At 38.3% G+C, this 19,194-nt stretch overlaps 3 protein-coding genes across 4 annotated transcripts; 1 reads left to right on the top strand and 2 right to left on the bottom strand.

Annotated features, from left to right (window-relative positions):
• Nucleotides 1-19: 19 nt before the first annotated feature.
• On the bottom strand, nt 20-5,932 carry LOC130568911 (tumor necrosis factor receptor superfamily member 12A). Its single transcript, XM_057358137.1, has 5 exons — nt 5,542-5,932; nt 3,230-3,334; nt 2,854-2,991; nt 2,705-2,756; nt 20-2,225 (listed from the first exon to the last, which is right to left on the bottom strand). Exons 1-4 carry the CDS (start codon nt 5,633-5,635, stop codon nt 2,716-2,718), a joined length of 378 nt encoding a protein of 125 aa, XP_057214120.1. The 5' UTR covers nt 5,636-5,932; the 3' UTR covers nt 20-2,225; nt 2,705-2,715.
• Nucleotides 5,933-6,698: 766 nt separating this feature from the next.
• Nucleotides 6,699-15,713, bottom strand: rnf40 (ring finger protein 40). The gene is made up of 20 exons (XM_057359287.1): nt 15,668-15,713; nt 14,837-14,980; nt 14,408-14,575; nt 13,929-14,232; nt 13,309-13,500; nt 13,080-13,201; nt 12,786-12,932; nt 12,317-12,391; nt 12,089-12,208; nt 11,763-11,942; nt 11,529-11,664; nt 11,130-11,251; nt 10,441-10,703; nt 10,039-10,156; nt 9,798-9,947; nt 9,441-9,653; nt 9,172-9,297; nt 8,902-9,042; nt 8,712-8,813; nt 6,699-7,830 (listed from the first exon to the last, which is right to left on the bottom strand). The coding sequence occupies exons 2-20, from the start codon at nt 14,972-14,974 to the stop codon at nt 7,654-7,656; spliced, it is 2,994 nt and encodes a 997-aa protein (XP_057215270.1). The 5' UTR covers nt 14,975-14,980; nt 15,668-15,713; the 3' UTR covers nt 6,699-7,653.
• A 457-nt stretch (nt 15,714-16,170) lies between these two features.
• cfap119 (cilia and flagella associated protein 119) lies at nt 16,171-19,180 on the top strand. Of its 2 annotated transcripts, none has more exons than XM_057359142.1 (9): nt 16,171-16,289; nt 16,403-16,437; nt 16,826-16,891; nt 17,487-17,650; nt 17,742-17,812; nt 17,924-18,040; nt 18,145-18,217; nt 18,305-18,418; nt 19,020-19,180. In XM_057359142.1, exons 1-9 carry the CDS (start codon nt 16,266-16,268, stop codon nt 19,178-19,180), a joined length of 825 nt encoding a protein of 274 aa, XP_057215125.1. In that variant the 5' UTR covers nt 16,171-16,265. The 2 variants fall into 2 exon arrangements, with proteins under 2 accessions (XP_057215125.1, XP_057215126.1); XM_057359143.1 differs by having other exon boundaries at nt 18,317-18,418.
• The last annotated feature ends 14 nt before the right edge of the window (nt 19,181-19,194 follow it).

Here is a 19,194-nt window from a genome sequence, read left to right on the forward strand (position 1 = left end):
CATTCACAATGAATACAGTACAATATTTGTCTCTTTATTGAATAGTTTGCTCCGCAGTCTGTGGAATAGGCATGAATAAACAACTCAAGACTGTGGCAGCGATGTGCATGCTTCACAGATTCAAACTTTTTTGATTCTAAGATATCTGACAAACATGGCAGTGATTCTCAATATATGAGGTACAGGGTATTGTGTTTTAGAATAATGCATTATCCTGCATGCCAAACCTATTCTTAGTGAATAACATGTCCATGTCATATACATACTGCATAAAAATGAAGCCTTGCATTATCTTATGACAAAGCATACAACATTCTCATTACTGTAATACAGTTAATTGAAATAAAAAAGGAGCACATACTACCACAATTCATAAATACAATTTTATTTAAATTACATTAATTACATTAAATATTGGCTTCGTTTTAAGTAAAACATACATTTATGACATGGACATGTTTTGACAGGTTTTATGAGTTTCAACCCTTTAGTCACTTTTAGTCCAAAGTATCTTCTCTCTATAAAAATATACATTTTCTAATGCCCATTGCTGGCTACACTGAAACTTGGTGATTTTATCCCGTCCTAATTAAGATAAACTAATTAGAAGAGATTAAAATGTATGGAGATACATGTTCATATATTGCTCAGTGGTTCTCAAACTTTTTCGTTGTTTCCCTTTGTGTAGAATGCATAGTTTTGCGGCCCCCCAAATAAAGACTTATAATCTTAAACTTAGAATTTTAATTCAACCAAAAACATATTCAGTTATAATGCTGGAACATCAATTCTTTGGGTTGGTGGTCTCATTTTTCTGATGTTTGATTGTATAAAATCTATGATAAATTTCTAGATTTCATAAAATGCCACAAAATCTGTGGTCACCCTGAATCCATCTTGGGGCCCCCCAGGGGCCAAGTTCCCCAGTTTGAGTACCATTGCTTAGTCTAAACTATCTACTAAGCACAGAGAGAACTTTAAGTATCAGGATGGCATTTCTTTTAAAAGTCTTTAAAACACCACTGGTTTCTGCTGGTCCTCGTTTCCACCTCTTCAGAATCTTCCTCAAGGCCATAGACGGGCTGCTGAGCCGGTCAGTGTCAGAACATTGTTGCAAAAATGGCTACATCTATACAGTCCGTAGTACACTATAAAATATATAATTACACTGTACAAATGATGAATACAAATACATTCAAATGGCTATATGCCATTCCAAATCTGTTATGGAGGCATAATTGTGAAAACGGTCAATTTTGACAGTATTTCTACAATATGTAATGAAGGTTATTTTTGTTTAAAGTTCACAGATCTAATGCTGCCTTCACGTGAGCCTGGGAAGCTCGTGCCATCAAGTGGGCGTTCGTTGTGACGACAAGCGATCACGTAGCGTAAACCTAACAAAATGTCACGACAATAGTTTCCCTGTGTACTTTATGGATTAATTAACTTTACAACATCCATTTTATTCATTTTTGAAGTGCGCAGGCATGTATCCCTTAACAAAAGAAATGTTTTTTTTTTTTTCGATAACGTGTAATTTACACCGGTATTTTACAAAATATTTAGCTTTCATAAACTAATCCGTACATCGCGCATATAATTATTAAAATACCGCATGTAAAATTGAAATAACTTTGCAAAATCATGCATTACCAACCTTTCCATCGTTTTGGATATCGACGCGCCTCCGACAACGTCACATCTCGTGTCTCATTAATCCCGAGTTTCCCACTGGTCAACGCGACTACGATACTTCCGACACCACCACTTGAAGGCAGCATAACCAAGGGTTGTAGCCTAAATGATTCATTAATCGTTTAAATGGCCTTATATATATATATATATAATATAATATAATATATATTTATATATATATATAAAACAGTGTAAAAAACAGTATCACCGGCTAAAGCATTTTAGGATTCCAACAAAGGAATGTAAAAACATGCTTTGAAAATGTTCTTCAAAAATGATGTCTCTTAGCACCCAAGGCTTGCAAACACACTCTGCACACAGTGAATAACAAGGTCTCAGTGCATGGTGGCATAACCATTCAGAATGCATTACACAGCCTAGCAATGTAATAGGCTAAATTAGAAAATCAAACACTACTCATAGGACACTGTGGTTGAGGTACCAGCCATTGATTCATTAACTGGAATATTAATTCACTGGAGTAACAGTCCATTTTCATATCCTGTCAGCTTGGGTTTTCCGCAAAGCTGCAAGCATAAAAAAATGTGTTTCAACATTACAGTTGTCATACAAATTTTGTTGACTTAATTTCCTTCAGGGAAAAGTTCACCCGAAAACTTTGTCATTTATTCGCCCTTATGTTGTTCAAACCCCAGAAGGCTTTTTTTGAGCATTGGAACCAAAACAGATTTTGTTTACAATGTGAGTGAATGGGGACTGGTTCTTCACAAGCTTCAAAAAGACGCAAAAATGTCATTAAGTACAGTATCTCCATGCGACTCATACCGTATATTTAAAGTGTCCTGAAGGCACACAAATGGGTTTGGTTAAAAAAACAATCAATTATTTTACGACATTTCTTTAATTGTGTTCAGTTCTAAAAAAATCAAAACAAAGAAAGCCATCTACGGTTTGAATGAGATGAGGGCGAGTAATTAATTACCATTTTTTTAATGAAACATACATTTTGAGGTAAGCACAAGAAAATATGTTAACAATTGCCGACCTTTAAAGAACCTATGCTGGATAAAGTGGTCCTGTAGTCTCCTCTATCGGCTCTACATCGTATACATAAAATGATGTGGTTAATTTAAAACAACACAAATATTCAGAAACATGGTTTGTCTGTAAAAAAACTGTGCTGTAACATCTCACCACGTAAGGTCCTCCTGGACCTGCTCTGATGTACCAGCACTCCTATGAGCAAGGCTCCAAAAACAATTACAGCTGCCAGCACAGACAAACTAGTAATTGCTGCCACCCTCCAGGAATCCGAAGGTTCTGTGGGTGTGCCTTAAAACACAGGACAATGTTACTGGATGACCTCCAGCTTTTTCCTCAAGATCTTACAGAAGGAATCCAACCACTCCTTCTCTGTATATAAGCTCTTCCGACCTGTTTCCATCTAGTGCAGTACATTCTCATGATCGTAAACTGGTGTTTGCCATATACTAAACGAATGACATAAAATGTAAAAATTACACATTCCAAATGTGTGTGTGAAAGATTTCATATAAATAAATGTACTCACATGTGTCACAATTTGGTGTTTTTGGGTACTGCTTGCACGAAGAACAATCTACACATTGTTCAGAATCTCTGTTCCAAAATTCTGATTTCGCACAGCGGGATGAACCTGACGAAAATGAACAAAGAGAGCACACAACAAGGTGTCAAATAACTCTACCGCATTACAGGCGAAACTAACAATAACAATCTTTGTGCACACATTTCCTGATACCTCGGAGAAGGGGTGGGTTAGGTGGGGTGTCTACTTTAAAAATCTAATGTTTTGCATCTGAACAAGAAAATAAAATTCAAGAGCCTTATGCGTTTGTGCCTCTATTTCATTTGAAATGAGATGGGAAATTCCGTTTAAGTGATGTGGTGGTGCGCTCTTGGGGAAATGGTATTACTCATGCTCAGAGTGCGTAAGCAAGGCTAAGCTGACAGCCAGACTATGATGCAGCCCCAGAGTGCATGCAAAGTGTCCCACCGTGAGCACTGAGGACATGGAAAAGTGACTCTGAGAAAATCTAATAGTTTGGGAAAAGTTTATCCAGCTGTGGAACTGAACGTTTTTCACATATGTGTGCAATTAGTACAAGTAAGAAAATGGTAACAGAGGTATAACAGACGTGTTTCACAAAGCCTACAGTTGTGGTCTACAGATGATAAACATCTGCTGGCTAATATCACCTGCAGCAGAATGTGACATGACTTCGAGAAAACGGGCTGATTCTAATGAAGTCATGCTAGTTCATAAACAACTTCCTCTAATAGTTAACCGATGTCCTGTGAGCTTACAGTAAATGCATTACTGTAAGCCATAACTTAAATACTTCAAAACTTAAATATTTGCTTATGTTAACTGCAGTTTTATATTGACCCAAGAAGGTTGCATTTTTTTTATCCATTTCACTGAACCCATTAAAATCACACTGTAACATAAATGAGTAGTATAACATTAAACATATGAAGAGTTTGGTTCCAAAATGAGATAACTCCGTTTTAAGTTTTTTTGTGTGCATTCCAATTAATCAAACTGCAGTTGGTTTGTTTTGATTTAAGCCATAATTACAAAAAATACAGCTAACTAACACAATAAAACACAATCAAAACATGATAACATAATACAAAACATGATTTTTGACAATTTTTAAAAACGGAGTTATCTCATTTTGGAACCAAACTCTTCATATATACTTATATTGTAAAGAACACTTAACTGTATGGGGCACAATGAGTTACACTTCAGCATACTGCAGATGGTGGACTTGTATGTTTCTCACATGAATTTCCAAACAAGGGTTACCCTGGAAACGATGATGTAACTAAAATCACAGTCCTGCTCTGTTACAACTGCACGCTGCAACATTAGGAAAAAAGCTGTAAAGCTTTGTACGCTTTGTAGTGCATAACAAAACAAGCTTAATAATTAGTATTAACCCTAAAATGAATATAAAGTATAAATATTAACCCCTTCATGTTCATGGTCAAAACATACTTGGGTTTTGTATGATTACATCCACAAGTCTTATACATCTTGTAAGTTTTTGCCTTTATTAAATATTATTTGTAGTCACTTAATATTACACGACATTAGATAAACATTTTAAATGGCCCCTTACGAATACAGTTTTATTAGTAAGTATAGTAACGTTTTAAAAAAAGTATTGGTAGATCGATTACTATTTGTATTTCCATAGTTTTAGTACAAATATCACGGTTAAGTTATGGCTCCTATAATGAGTAAATTGGTGGTCACTGTGATTTTACTAGAAATACCATAGTTTAACTATGGATAGCCTACTGTGGTAAAACCATAGATCATTTTCATAAGGTGCAATGCACTGTTCACTTGTTTTTAAGATTCAAGAGCAAACATTGCTAAAGCAACAAAAGCAAGGCACTAAAAGCCGAACCGATGGCTCATGGTGGAAACCTGAGCCCTCTTGTGCTGCAGCGTTCTCAGTGGGGCACAATACAGCCCATGGAGCAGGCGGGAGTGAAATAAGAGCATTGGAATGCGGAACCGGTGGGAACTGTAACGGGTAAAGGAAGTTATTACGAATGAGACAGTGCATCGGCATTAACTCCACTGTTTCCAGGTCTCTACATTTTCATAGTTAGAGGACAAGCGAAAAAGGACAGATTTAGAGGACAAGCGAAAAAGGACAGATTTAATTCAGAGGACAAGCGAAAAAGGACAGATTTAATTCATTAAAATCCTGAAGTTTATATACTAACAGAAAAAAACTAAAATACCTCACACCGCGAGTACTCTATATTATAGATTCAGAAACGCAAAGATATTAATAAAGTATATCTGAATATTCTTACTTGTATCCGCGTTTATTCCAGTCACAACCGTAGTGGCCACTAACGTAATCCAGCAGAGGGCACGCGCCATATCGGGATTCATTGAGCTATACATATATTGAAATCCCACAACGATTTCAAAAGATTAAAAGCCACAACTGGGTTTCTAGCATAGCAAAAGCAGCGCATGTGAATGGCCCACCCCTAACTTTCAGCCTTGTTTTAATAGCGCCCACACCCACGCGCTGGTTTAACTCATCTATGAGTCATTTCCTATGTACTGTACTGAGATTCTGTGGTTGCCTCAATCCCTCTAACACTACTAGGCAGACAACGTTTTTTGGGCATCAAATGCGAGTTGAATGATAAAAATCACGTCTAAGTAGACAGCGCACTAGCTTTGGGACACGAGCATTAATCTGTCTTCACAGCACGACACAGCAGTTTATACGAGCGTGAACCGTCATTGACACCCTTATTATTGTTCACGTGGTTTCGTTTTTACTTTTTTGTGGTGTTTCCGCGAAAAGGTAACAAATAACCCGACTCTCCATTCATTGGAAATATAACCTGCTTAACATTACGGGTCACTCATATTGACGTGATTATTTGATGTCACGCGGAAACGTTACTAAGAAAAACGAAAGAATTTCAGGCTTAAAAGTTGACGCAGTGTCGGTTGTGTGAAAAACAAGTGCTTTTTGTAAGACGACACAAGACATACCCCAGTACATGTTTGAGGGGAAAAAGGCACATTAAAGCCACCCCACCCAACTACGTAATTTGCTGTCTGTGGTCCAAGAGAGCAAACAACAGTTCAGTGTTTGGCAGAGTGCGCGCAGACTGAGAGAAAAAGCAGTACAACAGTTATTAGGATGATCATGGGCGCGGGAGAATAACATAAGGTCAATTGCGCAATACAATGGAAAATATGTGCATAGATATTCAGGGCAAGAAAAGGGAATGCATATGCTGTCTTTCACCCCCACCTCTGTTTCTCTAGTAACGCCTAATATTCGAGCATTTGTAGACATCTGCATTTACTTAAGACACATACATTGTGAAAGAAATGTTTCACGGGATTGTATTGGCAGACAGCATGAGTGTAACATTTCAGGGTTTCACATTTGGACAGCTCGATATATTTTTGCACTATTCACAACAATAACATTAAAAGCTTATTAGAATGAAAACTCATGTTTATCTGTCACATTAACCTGCAATGCCAAATCGTTTAACACCACACAAAAGTTTCAACAAGGCTGATAAGGAGAAACAACTGCATAAACACATTACATAATGTCTGTGATTTCTTGGTTGACATCAAATCACACAGAGTTGATGTAAATGCACTTAATTTTTTTATAAAACTGTGCTTGTTATTGATCTATTTTTGAATGAATGTACACATTTCTATTATTTCTAGAAAACACCTACATCATTTACTGTGTCTTTAAACTAAAAAGTTGATCCTATTTTTTTACTTTCAATGTTCATGTTTCAATGTCTGCAGTTCTCTTCTCTCTTGTACCCATCACGTGTTTATTGGTCATCTGAAGGAAGTGACACCATAGAAACCAGCGCTCATCATTACTGGATTGAGTTACTACACCATCACATCTGTTCATTAGTAACTGAACAGGGTTTAGTAACACTGACTGTCACCGTAGAAACTGGCTCTGATCATTATTGGATAGAGTTACTGTATGACTCAATCAAATAAGGCTTAAAATTGTCAAAACATATTCTGTGAACTTTAAAGGTGTGTGTCATGTGTAGTTGACATTTATGATACTCGGTACCTTTTCCACTTTTTTATGGCGATTCACGTTCACGTAAAAAAATAAATGAAAGTAAAAAGAAAATACACTGTAAAACTTTAAAGAACACAGTAAGGGAGACAGGAGTCGATGCATTTTTCCACAATGAATGAACGCTGCTGGTGTGCTATAGACCATGAACTACTTTCACTGTAACTTCATCACAACAGTTTCCATTCTGTCACTGTCTGTTTGGTCATCAGAGCCACCTCTCACAGATGGGAGTTAAAGTGGCCCTTCAGAGCATATTAAAATACCACAGCATCTTTCATCCCTCTCGGAGGATTCAGTCCATCACGTCGTTCTTGCTAAATTAAGTTATGTAGATGCGGTGGAAGTCATTGGCTCCGAAAGCAGCGTTGCATTTGGGGCACTTCCTCTGCCGAGTGTCGTAACGGGTCTTCAAGCATTCGTAGCAGAAGACGTGAAAACACTTGGTGAGGACGGTCTCCTTGTCTCGGGTGTTACAACAGGGACACCGCAGTTTAGCCTAGCAGAGAGACGTCAGTTAGTTGCATAATCTAATAAATTTCAAAAGCAAATGAAGTAGCTATAAATAAGTATCTTTTATAAAGCTACGCTGCCAGTCAAAAGTTTAGATACACTTGACTGAAATATGTCTTAATATTTTAGGAACATCTTGATCTAAAGCCCTATACTAAATGCAGAAAAAAGGTTTTAAAGTAAAAAATAAATTTATGTATGGGAGGAGTTGGACCGGATAGTAAATGAAAGGCAGCCAAACAAGTGGCCAGCATATGGGAACTCCTTGAAACAAAAAAAAAGCATCCCAGTTGGATCCCTCAAGCTGGTTGAGAGAATGCCCAGAGTGTGCAGAGCTATAATCTAGGCAATGGGTGGCTGCTTTGAAGGAGCTAAAATACATGACCGTTATGATTTGTTTTTGGTCACTACAGAAGTCCCACACTTCCATTTGTATTATTTCACATTTCTGTTGATATTACTATTATTGTACAGGGATAGTTCACCACAAAATATAAATTCTACATCATTTATTCACCCTCAAATTGTCCCTAACCTGAATAAATTGCTGTGTTCTGTTAAACACACAATTATATTTTGAAGAATGTGGGGAACTAAACAGTTTTGGGGCACCATTAACTTCCATAGTTGTTTTATTTCTCTACTATGGTCGTCAATAGTGCCCCAGAACATTTAGGTTACAAACCTTCCTCGAAAACTCTAATTTTGTCTTCAGAAGAACAAATAAAATTTATACAGGTTTGGAACATCTTGAGGGGAGTAATTGATGACAGAATTTACATTTTTGAGTGAACTATCCCATTAATACAACCAAACTTGTGAATTGTAGCGCATATCAAAACAACAGTTGTAACAGCAAATCTTTACCTTATACTGATTTATTTCTTCTTGCAGAATCTCATCAGCATCTGTATACACCTCCACCTTCTTCTGCTTCTCTAGCTTACGCCGCAGTCTGGACAAATCCTCCTGTAAAACCAACCGAACAAACACAGTTTTTACTTATTTTATCCCCAACCCATTTATATCTGTGTTACACACCACAACTACCCCATACCTGTGCTCTCTTAAGGTTGGCGCTCTCTCTCTCACGGGCATTACGATTATCTAACACAGAGGCTTGGATTTCCCTCATCTTGGTCTGAGTGTGCTCCAGCTGCACTTTAAGGTCCTCTGCCAACTGGGCTGCCTCCACCGCCTGAGCCATAGAGGAAAACACATCACTGAACACACATCTGGAAATACATCCCTACACAGCGGCTAATCTGAGTCATGGTCGTCAACGACACGGAACAGAGGTGGGCGTCTCCGTTCTTTCCCGTCTTACCTTGCGTTTGTTGAGTTCCAGCGCTTGAGTACGCAACGTGAGCTCTTTCTCCAGAGCAGCCAGCGTGCTCTGCAGGACACCTTCCTTCTCCTCTAGCTTCTGCACGACCAGCAGCTGCGCGTCCACCTGGGAACAGCAGTAAAAGCTACGTCAGTATTGCGAAAGCAGAACTTGTAAATCCCTTTTACGTGCAGATTTTCTGCCTCGTAAAGAGAGGTGGACTTCAATTTAGATTTAATACAAGTTTGAGTTAAACGTGAGAAACGTACCTGGGTTTTGAACGTGAGCACCTGGTCCGCCAGCTCCTCCTTCTCCTCCCGCAGGAGCTTGTAAATCTGGTTGGATTTAATTCGCTCACTCATCAGCTTGAAGTTGGCATCATCTTTTTCTCTGAGCTGCTGCATGAGCCTGCTGTTCTGCTCCTGCATGTCTTCAAACGCCTGTCCCGTCACATCCATTTCACTCAGCAGAGCTTCTTCCTCCTGAAACGTCCGCAATAACGTCCGTCAAGTCCGTCAAGTTTTAAACTGCACAGATTGACTCTTGCACGACACATCTCATTATAACAAATGACACATGCATTTCAACCAAGATCGCTGACAATCCTTCAGTTTAATTGAACACACCTGTTTCGTAGCAGCCAGTTTTTTCTGCAAGTGTTCGATGGTCTCCTCGGCCACGCGTATCTTGCAGAGGGCATCTTCATCCGCCAGTTTCTTGCTCTCCTTCCTTTCCCTTTCCTCCAGTTCTCGCACTCGCTGCCTCAACTCGTCCACCTGCCAGACAGTGTCGACATCAAAAGTAAGAGAAGGACCATCTGCATGATAATGGTTCTGGCACACAGAGTAGATGACTGGGTTTGTGTACCTCTGCTTTGGACTTCTTTTCTGCCGCCATGAGCTGGACTTTGTCCCGCTGCTCTTTGGGAGCCGATTTGTACATGTCTAGCAGCAGTTTCATTTCCTTCTGAGACTCCTGAGCTTTTCTGTTAGATAAATGCAGATGGTGAGATGATGATATAAATCGGAAGTTCATCTTTGATTCAGAATGAGGTGATACTGCAGGGGTAAACATCGTATAGCAGCTAACTTTTTTCATATGAATATCACTTGCAGTTATATATTTGATCTAATGCAAACACACATTTTTGTGTATCGTATGTTTCCAAACACTTTTAAGTGCCACTGTATGTTTATGACTCCTGATTTAGATTCAGCATGATTTTCAGTGAGTGCTTGATATAAATCATTTCTGATAAATAAGACATACTTGAGCTCTGCTCTGAGCATCTTCAGCGTGTCTGAGTCTTTCCTCTTCATCTCCTCGCTGCGCTGTCTCTCGCGCTCTCTTTCTCTCTCCCTTTCTCTCTCGGCCTCCCTCTCTCTCTCCCGAGCTCGCTGCCTCTCCAGCTCTCTCCTCCTCTCTTCCTCCTCCTCCTGGTCCTCGTCTTCCTCCTTCTTAACCTCCAGTCCACCATCACCCAAGCTTTCTTCCAACATCTGCGCACTTGCATCACTGCTCTGGCACTTGAACTGTAAAAGAACAGGAGCACCACAGGTTCATTTTAGACACAACAACAGACAACATACATATGGTGTTACAGTAGCTAAACTGGTAGATCAATGCAATATCAGCACAAAGGATGTGGGTTTGACTCCTTAGGAACACACATACTGATAAAATGTAGAGCTTGAATATACTGTAAGTCGCTTTGGATAAGAGTCTGCCAGGTGTGTGAAAAATTATGTAAATACCCCCCAAAAATAGTCTGGTAATAAGGTGTGGATATTATGCTTAAAAAAATCTTTCAAGAAAGCATTAACACAATCAGCCACAAGAGGGTGTATTTACCACAGGAAAGGGGCCTACATATAAAATACACCCAGAAATACATATACATAGTGCATACTTTAAGATACAAACTTATAAAATGTATAAAATTTGATCTGAATAAATACCTTGTTAATTTCCATATGTGTCTCACGCAACTTTCTCTTATATCTCTGCACATCCCCTTTGAGCTGGTGATTGTGGTTCTGCAGACTGCTGATTAAGTGTCTCATTTCTCTGTTTATTGGGCCTGAGGAAACATTGAGAAACGAGAGAGATGGTGATGCAGATAGCATTCAGACACTGACAGACGTTTCGGTTTATGAGCAAAGAGCTAACCCCAGCCAAAACCATGAACCATCACTAAAGTGATGACAGGATACACCCCCCCACAGACTTCCTCGCTGCAGCCACGGTTACTGTAAAACAAACGTGCCTTGGGAAATTCACAGCTAAGGAATCTGACCTACACTGCTGGGAATGTCAATCTGTCTCCAGGGATCAATGAAAAGCACGAGTGCCGTTACCTGCTTGCTCATTGGCTGCAAGATTCTGCTCGAACTCGATCCGGAGCATTTCATATTCTTTTCGGACCTGGGCTAGTGTGTCTTCTAGCTGGATGACTTCAGTACGTAATTTCTTCTGAAGAGACAACTCGTCACTCTGCAAATAATAACATCCGATTGTTGCAAAAAAGCATACTCAAATATACACAATTATAAAACCAGCAATAATTGATGTCCCATGATCTGTTTTTTTACCTCCATGTGTTCTATCTGCCGCAAGTGAGCGTTCTTGGCAGTGAGCAGTAGAGCTCTGGCTTCATCCAGCTGGGTCTTCACACTCAGAGACTCATTGTAGAGCAAAGAGAATTGTGATTGGAGGCACTTATATTCTGGCGTCTCCTTCAACACCTCCTCTGGTATATTTCTTAGATCCATCTAAGTGGATGCAGAAGTCAACAATAGGTCACAACAAATTCAAGTGCCTAGCAATTTCCCGTTTAACAGAAAACGCTATCATCCAATAATTTCGTGTGGTTTTTAAATCGTAATAAAGAAAGCTGGACTGGTGTGTGCTGCCGCACCTTAAGCTTCTCACTCTCCCGAACAGCTTCCTGTAGCTCTTGCTGGAGTTTCTCAAGCTCTGCCATACGGCTGTTGGCAAGCTCCTGGTTCTGCTCCAGCTCTGCATTCAGAGACTCAAACTGAGAATACAGAAATACTTATTACTGACATACAATCACAGATTGGAATAGATTAAAGAACAGGGTCTACATTATTTCAACAAACAAATTAATTTTGATATGCTTTACCTTTTGTATACTGAGTGTGATTTGACCACCAGGTAATCCACCAGAACCGCCAGTGGCATGGTAGCCTGAATTAAGCTTGAAAAAAAAAATGAAATAAAATGTATTTAAATAGTTACATTAATAATACAAACAAGCAAGCAAGGAACCTACAGAAACCTACAAACAAGAATATTATCACATCGTATGATATACTGTAACTGTATATTTTACAGCATAGTAAGGGAATATTACAGCATATCTCTACTGTCAATAATGGTTCATCTGTCAATTTCCTTTCTTAAAGGAAGTACTGATAATACATTAGCACATCATACACTGATGGATCTTGAATGGCAAAGAAAATTCAGAAAAACTATATTGCATAAACATGAAAGCACCCACCTTGGGATGATCAATAAAAATGTAAGACTCAGCATTACAGTTAACAAACAGGATAAGAGACTGTTACTTTCTAAGAACTCAAGCTGACCTGCTCCAGAGCTTCTGCTAGATGCTTATTCAGCTTCTGCTCTCTCTTACGAAGTTTCTCGATGTCCCACTGCAGGTCCTCCACAGCGGTTTCCATCTCAGACACTTTAGTCTCGGAACTTGTGACTTTGTCCACTAGTTCATTATACTGTGAAGGCAAGAACTGGTCTTAAGGATGGCCAAGATAACAGAACTTAAAACTGCAATAGTCCCACATTAATAGCTGGGTAAGTCTTAACTTAACCTAATATAAAATTATAACAAATACCACCCAAAAAATCCAAAAGATGTTTACCTCTAAAGACATTTTGTGGTGTCTCCCCTGAAGAGAGGAAGCAAGGTCTTGCAACCGACTGTTTTCCTCTAGAAGTGTGCGGTTTGTGGCGACTATCTCTCGCTGACTGTCATCCTCACAAACTAGTAAGACAACAAAGCGCACAAGTTCACTGTCTGTTCACACAGCGTTTAAGCCAAAGTGACACACTGCAAACATGCTCTTTACGGTTACTGTAAAATCTTTTTACCGGCTGTTTTCACTCTAGAGCACAGCTCCTCAATGCTGTTGTGCAGACGGTCAAAGATGCAGACCACGCAGGCTACAGCCCCCTTGCTGAACTGCATTCTGTCCTGCAGCTGCAGGGCGAGTTCCTCTTCACTACTGTTATCCAGAATGGCTAGGAAAGACTTTGCACTCTCACTGAGAGGCGGTGGAGGAGCTACAAATCACAAAACAGACTCAGTAAAAAATTGAGAATGGTACAAATAGGTCTGAACAGGTTTTATAGCTATGAGACCTTAAGACAGAGTATTCTATCATTATCAGTTTTACTTTTTTTTGTCTTTTAGTCTTTATGAAATAGAAGAACAGAGAGAATGTCAGGCTGATGAATAGAGTGGGGGACAAAATCTATAAGAACATCTAACAAATAACATGAACATGAATATTATACATGGGGAAGTTGTGGCCTAGTGGTTAGAAGGTTCATCGGTTCGATTCTCAGGGCCAGCAGGTAGCGACTGACGTGACCTTGAGCAACCCCCGTCTGACTTGCAGTGCGTGTGTTCACTACCCACTGGATGGGTTAAATGCAGTGGTCACATTTCGGTTATGGGTCACCATGGGGAAGTTCATTATAACATTTACCAGGGATTCCATCCTCCACTGGTTTCTCTGGTGGCTTCTCCTCAGTGTCAGCCTGTTGCTGTTCCTGTTCCTTGTCCTGCGCTAGCTCTTTCTGTTCTTCACCCTTATTTGCAGGAGGCTGGGGGAGGCCGTCCTCTCCCTCCACTGGAGCTGGTAATGGAGCAGCAGGTTCAGGAGCCGGCAATGGGGCGGCAGCTGCGAGAGGCACATCTGCAGGGACAGGAGGTGTGGCAGGAGTCTGGACAGGTGCTGGGGGATCCTTAGGGTCTACACGCTGCAGCAAGTCATGAATATTTTCCTCCAGCTGTGGAATGGACAAATAAAAGTGATGGGTTCAAATCAGCACCTAAAATATATTTGCTCCCACCGGTACTTGCAAGAAAGCAAAAGAATAGGAACCAACTAACATATGCAATACTTAATGTTGAGAAAGGCCACTGTAATAAATAGACAAATTAAAAGAAAACTGAGATGTGAACCTGAGTCCAGCAGCGGTTGACGATAAGCAGGGTGGTGTCATCTGTGGCCTGCCTCTTCTCCAGCTTCTCAATCTTTTCTCTCAACTCATCTTCCAAAGCCTGTCTCTGTTCAAGGCGCTCGTAAAGCTTCTTGTTCTTGAACTGAATGACCTTCATGTCCATCTCCTCCTGCACAAACCGAAGTGGAAACCATTGTTGAAAAAGTCAGGAGAGGGTTAGTTTATGACAGCACATGTCATGATGCTTTTACCGGGGGATGCAAGGTTGATTTGTCACAGTAGTGAAATAAAACCTCCAAGATACATGCTTGTCTTGAGTGAATTCTTTGCAATAATAATTCTAGGCAAAATATACTTTGCAAGCGAACAAACAATAATGCATTTAAACTGGCAGATACACAATATCCTGCTTTATTAGTAGAACACTAACCGTAGAAGAAACCCCTCCGATCCGAATGGGCTCTATAAGAGTTGTAGTAGTCTTCTCCTCTTTTTTCGTCTTTTTTTCAGGCGGACCAGGGGGACTATCCCCTCCTGAGGTCCGCTTCCCACCCCCAGTGCCAGACATGCTTCCCTACAACATACATTCAATTTTAGACTTTGAACAAATATTATTCAGGACTACAACACATACAACGTACAAAAAAAACATAAATTACGTTTGAATTACAGGAGGTATTTTAAAATACATTGTATCACTATGTTACTTGATATGACCAGACACAGTGAAGAGATTTTCTACAGATAACAATCCCCACACAGGCCTAAAACTGTCAATTCGTGAATTTACTCATCATACACACAGAAAAGATCCATTATAGAGTTCAATTATGAAAAATATTTACATGATTTATACTAAATTACAAATTTACTTGTATGAGATATACACTATATGTGGGCTACCACCGGCTGCGACAAAAAAGGTATAAAACTCACTACAAATTTCTGTCGCCTAACAACTCAAGAAGCTATAACAGATGTTTTAAACGCACCACAGACGGTTTTTTACATTTAAATGTACATTATGTTTATGAATTCTAGGTACCAATGGCGCTTTTGAGAGGTAACGTTAGCTAACAAATGATCGTAGCTATAGGCTAGCTAGCGAGCTATACCCTTCAAAACTCTACAAGTATTAAATTATACATTGCATTATGTTATAATTTGAAGTATTATGTAATTTAACAACGTTTAAGTTAGTCCGGTGTTGTATAATCAACATTTGTTTGTGTTTTTTATTTCTCTGCACATTGAAACAAACCTCTGTGCGGACCAAAAAAAAAACAGGAAGAACGACAGATGTGTGATGACGGGGACTACGGAACAAAATTTTGCCTATCAAAATAAAAGTGTTGTGCGCTGTGCGGGACAGGCCAGTCTGTATAAAATAGGCTTTGTTTGTAATACTCGTACCTTTTTGGACATTTGCTCACTGGTGAATTTGCTTGAAGTGAATGATTTGAAAAACGTACGGCTGTGAACGCTTTCAAGCTATGCTAGTGCATAATGTCACTTCCTGTTGTACTTTTATAAAATAAAAGGTCTCAAATGTCGGTCTTAGCTTTATTTTACTGCTTAATTCCTTAATAATAACAACAAATGTATTTTTTTAAACAAGTTTAAACCAATTATATTTCTATTTTTGACTGTTTTGGTATTTGTACCTGTTAACTACTATTTTAATTGAAATCATTCATAGCAGACTTCCTCGTGTGAAGTAGTCTCTCAGTTGCTAGGATACTATACAACACACAGCACAACACATACAGGTGGTTTAGATTTATGTTTTTACATAAGACAGTTGTAGAGTATGTCAGCAAGGGTTTGCTGGTAGCATACACGTTTCAGAGTAATTAGAAATGAAGCCTTTTGAGGAAATTAGGGTAAGACATAAGCTCTGTTTTCATATCATGCAACTTGAGATCAATAATAGGTTAAATTGTCTATGATATTGTATCAGTTATCAGTAGACAGTAATAGCAATGTGTTTGTATAGGTGCCCCAGCCTCCAAGAGCCCGAGTGTTGTTATGGTAAGTTCCAAAAAAATAGATTTAATTTTGATCATAGCCAGTAACAGACATCAAAACCTTAATTTGTTTAAATTAAAATTGAAATCTTATTTTAAATTAACACAAATTTGTGACCATTGATTTTTTTAATGTTTAATCTTTCTTTATTGCTCTGGCGAGATGTGTATAAGTAACTATATTATATTGCTCTAGTGTATTGTATATGTACTGTATATGTGTGTTTTAAATTTATGTTTACCTGCTGAGGGAATGCGGATGGAAATTAGCCCGTGGGCTAAATTCGGTACAATGCATGATATGGAAACATTAATTTTATAATTGTACATGGTCCCTTTCAAATAAACCTAAATAATAATAATAATAATTCTAATTCTTGTTTACTTTTTAGGGCAGATCTAAAGCAGAGTGACTTAGAAGAGCTTGAGAGGACCAAGTCTATACCAGAGATTGAAAGGTTTACACAAATATATGTTATACCACTTAGTGACAGTTCACACAAAAATGGAAATTCTTTCATCATTTACTCACTCTCAGATTGTTCCAAACCTGTATATATTTCTTTGTTCTGCTGAACACAAAGGATGATATTTGGAAGAATGTCAGTAACCAAACAGATCTCATCCCCAATTAAAACCAAAAAAAAAAAATTTAAAAAAAAAGGAAAAAAAAGGGGAAGAGATCTGTTTGGTTACTGACATTCTTCCAAATATCATCCTTTGTGTTCAGCAGAACAAAGAAATATATACAGGTTTGGAACAATCTGAGAGTGAGTAAATGATGAAAGAATTTCCATTTTTGTGTGAACTATACCTTTAACACAAGTGTATTATTATATACAGTATTGTCTATCATTTTGCGTACTGAATATTGTGTATAATGTTGCTTGCCTACACAAGTCACTTGAGAAAGTAAATTTACTTGCATATCATATTCTGTGGGAGGGAAAGAACAGCCAAACCTTACTGCACTACAATCAATAATTGATGCACAATGTTCAGAACATTGCTTGTCCTCACGTGAACGCCCATTGTTTGCTTGTTTTCATTTAGGATTTTATGTCGTGCATTGGTCCCGGATGTGCCTGAGCCCAAGCGGAGAATACTGCTCGAGCTCTACACAAATCAAGTGTTGTTATGCAAGGAGAAACATTTCAACAGGGAACAAACTTCTGTTCTCATTTCCATTGTCAAGAATGTGCATCAGTTTAACACAGGTGTTAGGTTTGTTCTGTGTGTGGCAATCATGTTACTAAAGAGTTAATTTTATCTTTATATGAGATATATCTCTTCTTTTCACTATTCCAGAAACACCCCTTAACAACACAGATCACTGTTTTAACTACTGCAGTGAACTTCTGCTTTGTCATTCAGTCAGAGTAAGTGTCTCATATATCTGCTCAGAGGTAACTGCGTTTAAAAATGTCACAAATTTAGAGCATAAACATTCTTTTAAAATCTCTATTTTGTTTTCCCCTCATTAAATACAGAGGCCTCCCTTCAGTATTGATCTTTTCAACGCTGATCAAGTGACAGAGATTTTAACCAATTTTATCAACACATATATAAGACACTATTTTTTATACAAATACATTTTTACACCAGAGGTATGTGTGAGGTTATGTCTATCAGAAACTTAGAATTAACTTCTAATTTATGGTGTAAACAAAGTTAGGTTTATGAATTAAAGCACCTCATTGTCTTGATAAAGGTACATTTGGATTTATCATTGTCCTATGTTGGAATACCTGAGCTCACAGGTGAAGAGGAAATTGCCAGATCTGGTAAAATAACTTTTGACAAGTTGCCATCCTATATTTTATTCCATACAAGTTATTTTTGAATCATACACCGTAAAATATTATCTAAAGAAATTGCTGCAGATGATGCAAGAGAATTTGAAAGGGAGATAGTGATGGATGAAGATCAACAAAGTGCTGCAACACCAATAATGAAGACAACAGAGACAGACAATCCTAAACAAGGTAATAGGTCAATTGCTTTATTAAAATTCATGTTAACACAAATATTTAAAATGTATGTCTAGACACACACACGTATAAACACACGCACATATCAAAATGCTAGTAAATTGCGTGCACAGTGTTTCGGACTGGTTTAAATATTTGTGACCCAGTCTGTGAAAACCAGGCTGAAGTCTCAAAACCTGATTATGAGATATCAAGCATCTAAGTTTGATTTCAAACTTTAATTTCACTATAGATTTCATTGTTTGACATGGCAATATATTAACTCAGTCTATATTAACTTATATCACAGAATGTTCTTTACATTCTTTGTATAAATCACAAAAAAAGACTAGCTGGGTTTTTACAGACAGGGTCACATTTCTGATTGTATCCATGAGTTTTTATACAATCTTTTGACGGTTTACAAACGTTTTACTGACAGTGTACAGTATACAGTTCTGACAAATTTATAGAAGGCCACAACTGCCACTTAGGTGTTTTTTAAGAAGGCAAACAATAAAAAAAAAACATTTTTGTTGACTTAATTTTATTTAAATGAAATCATAATATTATAAAGATTAACTTAACGTATGTATATATATTTGCTTTTTTTCAGGTTCCACACCAAAGTCTGAGGTCAGGACTATAGTTCAAAAGGAGGTGAGAGAAGAAGTGATGCGCTTGAATGCTCAGCTACAAAAAAGGCTGCAGGAAAGTGCCGAGCAGCTTAATGGTGTCCTTAGTAAACTTGAGGCCAACATTCAAGTTATAAAATAAGATTTTATAAATGT

The sequence above is a fragment of the Triplophysa rosa genome, linkage group LG18 (genome assembly GCF_024868665.1).
Source record: "Triplophysa rosa linkage group LG18, Trosa_1v2, whole genome shotgun sequence".
Taxonomy (NCBI): domain Eukaryota; kingdom Metazoa; phylum Chordata; class Actinopteri; order Cypriniformes; family Nemacheilidae; genus Triplophysa; species Triplophysa rosa.

Bases quoted from the DNA above. Each gene is read 5' to 3' on its own strand.
- cfap119 (XM_057359142.1), top strand. From the start codon at position 16,266: ATGAAGCCTTTTGAGGAAATTAGG. The intron at 17,651-17,741 runs GTGTTAGGTTTG...TCACTATTCCAG, and splicing joins TGTGCATCAGTTTAACACAG to AAACACCCCTTAACAACACA. The intron at 18,218-18,304 runs GTAAAATAACTT...TATTATCTAAAG, and splicing joins AGAGGAAATTGCCAGATCTG to AAATTGCTGCAGATGATGCA.
- LOC130568911 (XM_057358137.1), bottom strand. From the start codon at position 5,635: ATGTATAGCTCAATGAATCCCGATATGGCGCGTGCCCTCTGCTGGATT. The intron at 3,335-5,541 runs GTAAGAATATTC...CATTTTCGTCAG, and splicing joins TGGAATAAACGCGGATACAA to GTTCATCCCGCTGTGCGAAA. The intron at 2,992-3,229 runs GTGAGTACATTT...CTGTGTTTTAAG, and splicing joins AACACCAAATTGTGACACAT to GCACACCCACAGAACCTTCG.
- rnf40 (XM_057359287.1), bottom strand. From the start codon at position 14,974: ATGTCTGGCACTGGGGGTGGGAAGCGGACCTCAGGAGGGGATAGTCCC. The intron at 13,501-13,928 runs GTAAATGTTATA...TGTGATTTGTAG, and splicing joins AGTGGAGGATGGAATCCCTG to CTCCTCCACCGCCTCTCAGT. The intron at 12,392-12,785 runs GTCAGCTTGAGT...TTTTTTTTCAAG, and splicing joins TAGCAGAAGCTCTGGAGCAG to CTTAATTCAGGCTACCATGC.